Genomic DNA, 11,024 nt, shown 5'->3' with positions numbered 1-11,024 from the left:
GAGGGCCGGGCGGCTCTCGGGGGCGCAGAAGACCACGATGGGGTAGTCCTGGCCGCCGCTCACCCCTCCGCCGCCCCCCACTCCTCCGCCGCCCCCCGCTCCCGCCTCTACGTGGGCTGGGCCCAGAACAAGCATGCGCTCTTGGATGTGACGCCGTCGGCGATCCAACGCCTCAACTACGTGCAGTACTACCCCATCGTGGTCTTCTGCGCCCCCGAGAGCCGCCCGGCCCTCAAGGCCTTGCGCCAGTGGCTGGCGCCCGCGTCCCGCCGCAGCTCGCGCCGCCTCTACGCGCAAGCCCGGGAGCTGCGGAAGCACAGCGAGCACCTCTTCACCGGTGGGCTGGGAGCCGGGGAGCGGGAGCAGGCAATGGGGCCGGGCCGAGGCTCCCCGCCGCGCTGATGCCCCCCCCTCCCCGCAGCCACCATCCCCCTGCATGGCACGAGTGACGGCTGGTACCAGGAGCTCAAGGCCATCATCCGTGAGCAGCAGACCCGGCCCATCTGGACCGCGGAGGACCAGGTGCGGGTCAGGGGTGGGGGCTTGTCCGCGGTCCAGCTTTGACCTGAGGTCAGGGTTGTGACCTGGTTTGGGACTGAGATCGAAGGCTGGTGTCTGGGGTCGGGGATCTGGTCTGAGATCAGGGAGGGCCTGGCTGGTTGGGGGGTGTCTTGGCTCAGCCTGGGCGCCCCGCCCCACAGCTGGACGACTCCTCGGACGACAACCTGGAGCTCCCGCACGGAGTCCTGGCGGACAGCTCTGCGGATCTGAGCTGTGACAGCCGGGTCAACAGCGACTATGAGACAGACGGCGAGGGCTACACAGACGGCGAGGGCGGGCCCCACACGGACGTCGACGAGGGTCCCCCAGCGCCAGCTCTGGCCCGGTCCTCGGAGCCCGTTCTGGCGGATGAGCCCCAGAGCCTGCAGGATCATGGGAGAGTCTCCAGTCCCCAAAGGGCCCAGGTGAGCAAGGACATGGGGGTGGCCCTGGCAGGGGTCTTGGGATGGGGCTGAGACACACCCCAGGGTGGGGGAGGGCCTGTTTCCCCCCAGGATATTAACAAACAGAAGTGTCTCAGACCCAGACCTAGGCTATTTGAACCCCTGAGTCACTGAACAACTTTAAACAAATGTTTTAACTGCAGTGTTTCCTTATCTGGGATCCAATGGAACAGATCAATCTCCACATCACAAGGCAGTGGTTTAAACTGAATGCGCTTACCCAAGTCCCAGCCCATACGACTTGGGTGTTTACCAATAACAAATACTTACATATAGTATTCTTTGTGAGGCTGCCTCAGCTCCCAAAGTGCCTTTCTGTAAATCCGACAAAGGTACCCCTTCCTCCAGGCCCTCTTTAATTAAATGTGAAAATGTACACATCTACGATGTTCTCCCAGGAGTTGAGCAGTACCCGACCTGCTCAACTGTCCACGGAAGCTTGCTTATGGGGCAGGCACTATCCTGAGCACGTTCCATACATGATTATGAACTCCTAGCAGCCCTCTGAGGAATTCTGGAGACAGGAAACCCAACTCCTCCTGTGCTGACAGGCTAGGGGATCTCAGCCAAGGTCTTCCCCTACCCCCATCCCAGCATATCTTCTCACTAAAAATTAGAGAGGAGTTGCCGGCCTTGTGAGCGAGGAGAGAGCCTGTGGGCAGCACTGCTTGGGCCAAGGTGGGGAGCTGGGAGGGGGGCGCTCTTCATCCCAATTTACCTCACTTTGGGGGAAGTGCTGATCTCCTTTCTTCCCCTCCTAGGTGGACAGCCACCCCCACCACGGTCAAAGGCGACAGGACAGTGTGCGGTAAGAGCTCCTGTACTCCAGACTGGAGCCCCTCAGCCCTTTTCCTGGGACACAGGCTCAGGGGATGAAGGGACCTGGAACCAAGCTGTTTTCATGTGCTCCCAGCCTAGTGGGTGAGATGAATGCAGAAGGGCCAGTCCCACCCCAGGTAGTCAGGGCCCATTTCCTGAGAGGAGTGGGAAAGCTTCCAGAAGGACAAGACATGAGATGGGGCTTTGAAGGATACGTAGGGGTTCGTTAATGAGGGCTGACCCCTAAATCCACAGTCCTGCTCATCTCTGTCCACACACGCTGTGCCTAGCAGAGAGTCAGTCTCAGGTAAGGGTAGTTCAAGCCTCCCCACCGCCCACAGCCTTTCCTGTTTCCTGATTCCCCAGGACATATGGGCGGGAAGCCCTGAAGAAAAAGTTTACACGAGCTCGAGATATGGAATCCTCTGATGAGGACGGCTATGACTGGGGTCCGGCCACTGACCTGTGACCCCTTCCCAGGTGGCCGGGCTGACCCATACTCTCTTCTCCACCCGCCCCCCTCCCCCCGCCCCGGCCCAAACCCAGAGCTGGGACTCAATTTCCCATTCAGAACCTAGAACCCCGCCTCCTTCTGCCAGTCTTTTTAATAAATAGAGTATTTTCACAACACTGGTGTCTGGTGATCTCTGGGAAGGACACGGAGTGAGAGTTGGTCCTGTCTTTCCTCTCTCGACCCCCCAGACCTCAAGCCAAGATTTTGCCCATTTTTTTAAGCATTTAATGTTTTCCGTCAGAAAACAACACGGCACTGAGAAGCCTTGGAGGCCCCACAGACGGGCTCTCAGGGCTCCAGGGGCTAAGGCACGGCGGCGGGAGGGAGGGGACGCTGGGGGCTGCTCACAGGTACACGGGCCGCTCCTGGCCGGTGAGCAGGCGGTAGGTGGCCGCTGGCATCGTTTTGATGTGGACCTGGGGGCAGGGAAGGCAGAGAGGAGGTGGCGGCTTGTGGGGGGCGGCGCGCTGGCAGGAGGCCCCTGCCCCCCGACCCGCCCACTGCCTGCACACCTCCGTGTGGGCCTCGGTGAGCAGCTCGATGATGCGGGCGTGTGGCGTGGCTACCACGCTGTGCCCATTGATCTCGATGATGCGGTGTCCCACGCGCACGCCCCCGCGCTCCGCGATCCCGCCCCGGAGCAGACTGCAGATCTGCAGGGCATGGGGACAGAGGTGCCACAGTGGCTCAGGAGGCCGCACTCGGGGCCACCAGCCCCCACTCCCCCCACAACCTCCCCGTCCCGGGGCCAGGGTCTCACGATGCCGTCCTCCACGCAGAAGCCCAGCTGCTCGCGGGCGTGCGGCCGGCGGATGATGGCGGTGGTGACCGGCGGGCAGTGGATGATGCTGAGGGTCACCGAGGTCTGTGACTTCACCTCCTGCACGGGACGGGGGTTGTTGGCCTAGTGGGGCCTCCAGGGTGCTGTCGGGCCTCTCGGCACACTGCAGCACCCCAGGGCCTCAGTTTACCCACTCATGAAATGGAACTTCGGAGTCAAGGCTCTGGATTCTAGAAGACCCCTCAAGAAGCAGTGAAGAACACAGACTCAAGCCGGGAGGCCTTGGGGCCAAGCGGTGACCTCTCCCCTCCCCATCTCTTCCTATGGTTCTAGAACATCCTCTAGAATATCTGTGGTCTCAGTTTCCCTGTCAAGAGCACGGTTCTAATAGCATCTGCCATGCCCGCTCAGTAACATGCTGGACGGTGTGGGAAGTCCTCCCCAGCTCCGGGCCTCAGTTTCCCCAGCCAGCAACAAGGGTCAAGGCTCAAGAACACACTGGCAGCCTTGTGGCGGAAAGGAAGGCTCCTGGCCCTGCAGCTAGACTGCCTGAGTTCAAATCCTGCCCCCACACCATCAAGGTCCCCCTGGACCAGCACGCTCCCTCTTGGAGGCTCCGTCTCCCCGAGCACACTGGGGTGGGTGGGACCTCACACTCTGCCTTGCCCCTTCCAGATGGCGCCAGGGAAGGACACCCAGACACCCCACGGCGGGGACTCACGCGGACAGCGGCCTGGCAGGCGGCCAGGGGCAGCCCCACCAGGCTGGTCCCGTTGATGGCAGTGAGGCGGTCCCCAATGCTGAGGGCCCCCGAGCGCTCGGCGGGGCCCCCGTGCAGCAGGTTGGCGATGACAGCCGTGGGCAGCAGGGAGCCCCAGCCCGACTCCACCAGGGCCACACCCAGGCCCTCGCCCCGGCGCTTCTCGATGCACACCTGGGAGGGGGACACGGGGTGGGGGAGGCATGAGGGTTGCCCCGGGGGGGGGGGCGGGGGGCCACCATCCCGCGTGCTCACCTCCCTGCAGTTCTCACTGTTGGAGAAGTGGTCGAGGTCCCCGTTGTGGAGGTGGCCGGGGCCCGCGGCCTGGCTCTGCTGGGCGCCCACCTGGCTGGGGTCAAGGCCGTTTTCCCAGAGGAACTGGCTGTAGGCCACGGAGAAGGCCTGGCCGATGGCCTGAGCAATGAGCTGGGCCTGCACGCCGATGGGCGACATCTCTTGGGGGGTGTCCCACCCACCTCCTTCAGGTCCCCTAAACCCTCTGGCGTCCTCAGGGCCGAGCCCTCCCACCCCCACGGTGGGGGCATGATTCCCAGGCGGCAGTGTGGTCCCCTGTGGCTTCTGGGGACTGTGAAACCAGCCACTGTCTTGGGGAATCTCTGGGGGGAGGGGAGGGGAGGGAGAAGGGCCTGGAGCGGGGAAGGTTCAGGGGTCGGCCGGTCTCCAGGGCTTCCAGGAAGGGCCAGGGGCTTTGGGGGTGGGGAGGGAGACAGCGGCCAGCACTGGGGACCAGTGGGAAGACACTGTGGTGACAGCATGGCCAGGTGGGCTCTGGAAGAGGGTGGGGCCAGCCCGAGTCACCCCCCCACTGACCCCCCCACCAGAACGCCCGGAGCGGGGCTGCTCACATCTTCAGAGTGGAAGACGTGGCAAAGCATCTTGTAGAGCTTGTGGCTGGGGGCCTGGGACGCCGGCCGCCGGGCTAGCCGCCGCCGCGCCATGAGCACCAGCACGTTGCCGATGTCAGCGATGTAGGAGATGGTCTGCAGGGCGTGGTCCATCATGGCCTCCTGGAGTGGGGGGGACACTGGGACTGGGCGGGCTGTGCGGGCCCTCGGCAGGGCCCCCATACCCCGGCCCCTGGCCCCGGCCCCGGCCCCATACCTGGGAGTCGGCCGTCAGAACCTTGACCCTCTTGGTGGACACGAAGAGGTCCACTTCCGTCATGGGCTGGGTCTCCCCGTCGGGGGCCTGTGGGTGGGGGGGTGGGTGGGAGGTGGAGGTCTGCGAAGACCCAGCCTCTGCCGTGCTGGGCTCCGAGGGCCTCAGGGGACCTGGCCAGCAGCCCATCCGCCCACCCGCCCACTGGCCCCGGGGAAGCCCACCTGACCAGCCCTGGCTTCACCTTGACACGGTCCATCGCCTCCCGGGCCTGGGCCATGCGTGTGCTGGGGGGTGGGTTCCGCTCAGACACCAGCTGGGTGGAGCCCAAGTATTTGGCCCCAAATATGACACCGTCTAGGAGGTCTTCGTGGTCACAGGGACCAGGGACTGAAGGCAACAGTGGAGGACGGTCAGCCCGTGCGAGCTCCCAACCACGCCTGTCCAACCCCACGGGCGCTGCCCTGGGTCTCAGCAGCCTCAGAGGTCTGGAAGCACAGAGTTCTACCCCGTGGTTTAGCCCCCCTGAACCACACGCATCCGCCCACCGTTCCAGAACCATCCCATCAGCAGGAGCCAGACATCTAGAGACCTCTTGTCCGTCTACAGCCAGCTCGGACTGTCCATGGGGCAGTTTCAGGAGCCCTCCCGGAGTCTAGAACTGAGCCCAGATCCCCGAAGTACTCCAGCACTCAGGCATCTCCACCCTGGCTTTCTAGAATTCTGTCATCCGGCTAGAATCAGGCAGTCCCATTTCTAAAACCAGCAATCTTGGGATGCCTGGGTGACTCAGTGGTTAAAGCCTCTGCCTTCAGCTCAGGTCATGATCTCAGGGTCCTGGGATCGAGTCCCGCATCGGACTCTCCGCTCAGCAGGGAGCCTGCCTCCTCCTCCTGTCTCTCTCTGCCTGCCTCTCTGCCTACTTGTGATCTGTCAAATAAATAAAAAAAAAATCTTAAAAAAATAAAAAATAAAAAATAAAACCAGCAATCTTATAAAACCACAGACAACTGCTCTCGACGGTTCAGGAGTCCCCTGAATCAATCTGGAGCCAGTCAGCTTTGCCCACTGTTCGAGAACTCTCCCTTCTCAGCCCAGGACTGCAGGCAACTCCACGGTTCTAGAACTCCCCAATCAGAGCAGGAAGAGACAACTTCCCCCATGTCTAAAATTCTCACACTATCCAGAACCCCAAATGGCTCCTCGTGGTTCCAGAGCTTTCCCACAGGTCCCACCCCACAGGATTCTGCAGGGTCTAGAAATCAGCACCCCTCCAGAACCACATTTTCCCACTCCATGACTCTGTAACTTCCTAATCATGATGGCATTGGCTAGCTCTTCCTATGGTTCTAGAACATCCTCAAATGGTCGAAACACCTCGGCTGTCCCCAGCGAGCCTAAGAATGATCTGAGTAGTCCAGAAAAGAGCAACTCTGCACGTAGTTCTAGAATTCCACCAACCTAGCCCAGCACTGCACGGGAACTCTGCAGTCAAGGTTCCGTGATTCCTGAGCAATCCAGAACCAGATAGTTCTAGAATGTCCTAACAAGGAGCGGTTGCTTTTCTGGTTTAGAACTGCGGGTGAAGGCCCCAGCTCTGGACGACCCAAAGTGAGTTTTATCTAAAGCCCCTTCTGCCCACTATCTTTTGGGATCTAAGCATTCTGGAAAAACAAACAGGTCCACTCAGGGTTTCTAGAACCACACCACCTAGTATGCTAGCAGCCACACACGTTTAGGGATTATGCACCTCAGAAATGCAAACTGGATTTTGGAAATTTAGTATGAAAAAAAAGGTAAAATAATTGTTAAGATGTTGATTATACAAAGAAATGACACCTTAGCTCTCCTGAGTTATTTAAAATGTTATTACTTGGGGCGCCTGGGTGGCTCAGTGGGTTAAGCCGCTGCCTTCGGCTCAGGTCATGATCTCAGGGTCCTGGGATCGAGCCCTGCATCGGGCTCTCTGCTCAGCAGGGAGCCTGCTTCCTCCTCTCGCTCTGCCTGCCTCTCTGCCTGCTTGTGATCTCTGTCAAATAAATAAATAAAATCTTTAAAAAAAAAAAATGTTATTACTTTTTCTGTTTTTTTTTTTTTTAAGTTTTTGCTTTTTATTTAAGCAATCTCTACACCCAACACGGGGATCGAAATCATGACTGTGAGATCAAGAGTCGCACGTCCTCTGACCAAGCCAGTCAGGTGCCCCGTGTTTATTTTTGTTAAAGCAGATAACTAGGAAATTCAAAGTCACACATAGGGGCACCTAGCTGGCTCAGCTGGTTGAACATCTGACTCTTGATTCTGGCTCAGGTCCTGATCTCAGGATCATAGGGTCGAGCCCTGTATCGGGTCCCGCATTGAGTGAGGAGTCTGCTCAGGGTTTTCTTTTTTAATATTTCATTTGTTTATTTGAGAGAGAGAAAGAGTGAGCACAAGCAGAGGGAGCAGCAGAGGGGAAGGGAGTGGTGGGGAGCCCAACGTGGGGCTCGATCCCAGGACCCTGAGATCATGATCTGAGCCAAGGGCAGATGCTTAACTGACTAAGCCTCCCAGGCACCCCTGGCTGGGACTTTCCTTTCCCTCTGCCTCTGCCCCTCTACCGGCTAACATGCACACACTCCCTCTCACACTAAATACTATTTTTTTAAAAAAGTCACACATCACTCACGTTATGATTCTATTATAGCACAACTCTAGAACTTTCTGATTACTCTGGAACCAGACAGCCCTATCCACAGGCCTAGAACACCCCCTGGTCTAGAACTGTAAGCAGATAAGCTCTACTCACTCCATGATTACAAAACTCCCCAGTCTAAACAGCTCTGTTCACCATTCTAGAACACAATCAAGCCCAGGTTCTTTTAAATCTAGAACCACAGCAAAATGCCAAGTTCTGGAACTCCCAAGGTAAGTCATTGCTCCACCCATGATTCCAGCACCTTCTTGGAACTCTAAGTCCAAACGAGCTTCACCTTCCAACAACCATAAAACTTGCTCTTTGACTTGCAGCCCCAGTCTGGGGGGAAATCCTAGAACATTCTAGGTGCCCAGAACTGATTCTTTCCATGTTTTCAGGGCAGAGATTGACAAATTTTTTCTTTCTTTCTTTCTTTTTTTTTTTAAAGCACACCCTGGAGCCTCCACATCTAGCCAGGAGCCCAACGCGGGGCTTGAACTCACAGCCCGGAGATCAAGGCCTGAGCTGAGCTCGAGTGGGACGCTTCAGCGACTGAGCCATCCAGGCATCCCAGGATTGACAAACTTTCTATGCAGGGGGTCAAACTGCAGACAGTCTGTCTCTGTGGGCCAGTCGGTCTACACTGCAACTACTCAACCTGCCCGTTGTAACAGGAAAACCACCGTAGACAATATGTAAATGAATGGGCATGACTGTGTCTCAATAAAACTTTATTTGTGGACACGGAAATGGGAGTTGCATATCATTTTCACACATTGAGAAATGCTGCTCTGTTTTTCTCCAACCACTTAAAGACATAAAAGCCCCTGTTAGCTCATGAGACAAGCCCAAACGGGCGGGTTGGATCTGACCCATAGACGGTAAATTGCCAGCCCCTGCTCTAAAACCCAGCGCTATGAATGCCACGCCTGCCCCTCCTGCCCCCATCCATTCTAGAACATTCTCAACACTCTCTCCCAGACCATCTGGAATCTACTCAACCAACCTTCGAGACTCTCTAGAAGCAACTCCTTACTGGTAAGCTTTGTGCCGTTTTTGGGAGGAACCTGATTGGGGTGATTCTGAAATTGCTAAATCTCTGGGGCCAGGGTGGGCAGGACACTCACCCTCCTGGAGGGCAGGGTATGGCACCGGGGTCTTGGGGCTCTGGAAGAAGATAGAAGAGGGGCAGGACTGAGTGCCCTGGCTTGGTTCCTGGCAGCAGAGGTGGCCTGGGGGGCAGGACAGGCTCTACCTGGGTACTGGCACGTGGTTCTTCGGGAGCAACCAGAGGAATTGTCTCCAGCCAGGGTTCCGGGGAGCTGCTGGAGCTCCTGCTGCCACCCTGCTCGGCAGAAGCTCCCTCCACCCATTCCGGGGCGCTTGTATCTCCGTCTGGGTCCTCAGGAGGCTGTAGCGGGCGAGGGGCAGGGTCCGGAGGCTCCTTGGGACAAGACTGGGAAGGAGGGCATTCCTGGCAGTGCAAAAGGCTCAGCAGGTCGTCCCGGCCGGCCTCGGCAGACAAGAGCCCATGGCCATCAGCAATGTCCCCAGAGGCCAGGCCGTGGCCCGTGGCCACGTGCAAAGGGCAGGGAGGTCCATCCGGGGACAAGCCCATCAGATCACCAGGCAGAGCCTCAAACTGGGGTACCAGGTCCTCAATACTTGGCCCATCGAGTTCCATCTGTCCCAGGCTGCCAGAGCCTCTCAGCACCGGGTCCCACTGGCAGCTGGGGGGGACGTCCTGAGAGGGTGAAAGTGTGTCCCTGGGCTCCTCCAAATCCATAGCTGGAGGGCGCATGGGAGACTGGGAAACTGTCAGGAATTCCATGCCTGGACCCCAGGCTCAGGCCAGCATCTGCAAGAGAGATTCAACGTTAAGACTTCTCGAGTGCCAGCATGGTGTCAAGCTCCAGGTGGGTGCTGTTTGTGTAGAACACAGACTCTAGCCCCCACCACACCCTGCAAGTACGGGTCCATTATGGTCTCCAATTCACAGCTGAGGAAATCGAGATGCCAAATAGGCAGTGGTAAGAGAGTGGCTTCATCCGAGTGGCTCGGAACCCGGGCGTACGCCCCTGGACCTGTCAGCCCAGGCCTCTCTCCACCCGTGGACCCTGTTCCCCCAGACTTGGTTCTTCCAAGTCTTCCCTACCACGACCTGTAACCCAGGCTGAAGACACTGCCTGACTACACAGACCCGTTGGGTGCAGGTCCCCGACACCTCGCACTCAGGACCTCAGCCTAAGACTAGATCCAGGACCCCAGACTCAACATTAGAAATCCAAGACGCCAGAAAGCAGAGCCTAGTCTCAAAACCTCCAAGGCCACGCTCAAGACCAACCCCGGACTCTGACCCGGACCTCAGAATCCAGCCTGAAAACGTAACTCCACCTAAAGCTACGAGTGAAGCCCCCGGTCCCCTCGAGGACCCCAGCCTCAAGATTTCAGACCCTCTTCCCCAGCCGCCGCCTCCAGACCCCGCTCTGCCCACCGAGGCACTCACTTCCTAAACCAGGTGGCCTCGGACCTCGAGGCCCCCCAGATTGTCCCCGGCCTGACAGTCCTCCAGCGGCCGCCGCTCCCGGATTCCCGGTTGCGGCGCCGCCAGGTCTGTCCCGGCAGCGCTCGCACCCACTGGGCTTGCGCGCGCGTGCGGAGCCTGCTGGGAAATGTAGTTCGCCCAGCCAGCCTCGCCGCGCGGGAGCCCTGGGTCCCGGAACCAAGGGTTCGAATCCCGGGCCTCTTTATGCAGAGCGGAAGTCGGGCTGGCCTCTGGACTGGTTTCTTCAATTACAAATTGGGGTTAGTGATCACTGCCTGCCATATACGGCTGTGGGCATTATTCCAATGGATGGCAGATGGGAAGAAATAGGACCGGGAAGTATCAGAGTGAGAGGAGGTCTCTTTCGACCCCAGGGACACCGGAAGCAGCGCAGGGACCCTATTGTAGACGGACTTCCGGTTTCGCTCCCAGTTGGGAGGCGGAGGGCACGTCCTGACATAACTTTCCGTCCCTGAAGCTGGAGCTAATAATAGTACCTACCTCCTACTTGTGAGGACTAAAGGAGATCGCGCTGGGAACGGATTTGGCAAAAGGTCTGGAATATAATGAGTCTTAGGTATTAGCTACTTTTAGGCTTTCAGTAATGGCCCATTAAATAGAATCGGGAATGTATAAAGCGTGACCTTAAAGTGATAACTGAAGAAGGACAATAAGTCAATGAAATATTTTTTGAAAGTCCCCTCTTATCAGTAACAGGGTATCTATAAAAGATTAAAGAAGGTACCGTGGACGCCCAAGACTGGAATACTACATTTCCCAGAAATCTGTAGGAGCCTACAACTCC

At 58.0% G+C, this 11,024-nt stretch overlaps 2 protein-coding genes across 3 annotated transcripts in view; one reads left to right on the top strand and one right to left on the bottom strand.

Moving 5' to 3' along the window:
* Window positions 1-2,292, top strand: part of LOC111161830 (tight junction protein 3) — a 19,998-nt gene extending 17,706 nt beyond the window's left edge. For both annotated transcript variants that reach the window (XM_022525828.1, XM_022525829.1), the window contains 5 exons: window positions 127-337; window positions 422-522; window positions 702-965; window positions 1,766-1,812; window positions 2,190-2,292. In XM_022525828.1, the coding sequence (XP_022381536.1) occupies window positions 127-337; window positions 422-522; window positions 702-965; window positions 1,766-1,812; window positions 2,190-2,292 (726 nt within the window). The remainder of the gene's footprint in view (window positions 1-126; window positions 338-421; window positions 523-701; window positions 966-1,765; window positions 1,813-2,189) is intronic.
* A 232-nt stretch (window positions 2,293-2,524) lies between these two features.
* LOC111161883 (amyloid beta precursor protein binding family A member 3) lies at window positions 2,525-10,314 on the bottom strand. Its single transcript, XM_022525938.1, has 11 exons — window positions 10,181-10,314; window positions 8,930-9,532; window positions 8,802-8,841; window positions 5,242-5,387; window positions 5,001-5,087; window positions 4,745-4,906; window positions 4,134-4,310; window positions 3,840-4,052; window positions 3,098-3,217; window positions 2,850-2,990; window positions 2,525-2,753 (listed from the first exon to the last, which is right to left on the bottom strand). The coding sequence occupies exons 2-11, from the start codon at window positions 9,503-9,505 to the stop codon at window positions 2,682-2,684; spliced, it is 1,734 nt and encodes a 577-aa protein (XP_022381646.1). The 5' UTR covers window positions 9,506-9,532; window positions 10,181-10,314; the 3' UTR covers window positions 2,525-2,681.
* Between the last annotated feature and the right edge of the window lie 710 nt (window positions 10,315-11,024).

Source organism: Enhydra lutris, unplaced genomic scaffold (assembly GCF_002288905.1).
Source record: "Enhydra lutris kenyoni isolate GAN:26980312 unplaced genomic scaffold, ASM228890v2 scaffoldscaffold86, whole genome shotgun sequence".
In the NCBI taxonomy this organism is placed as follows: Eukaryota; Metazoa; Chordata; class Mammalia; order Carnivora; family Mustelidae; genus Enhydra; species Enhydra lutris.
This window is presented reverse-complemented; position numbering and strand designations above follow the sequence as displayed.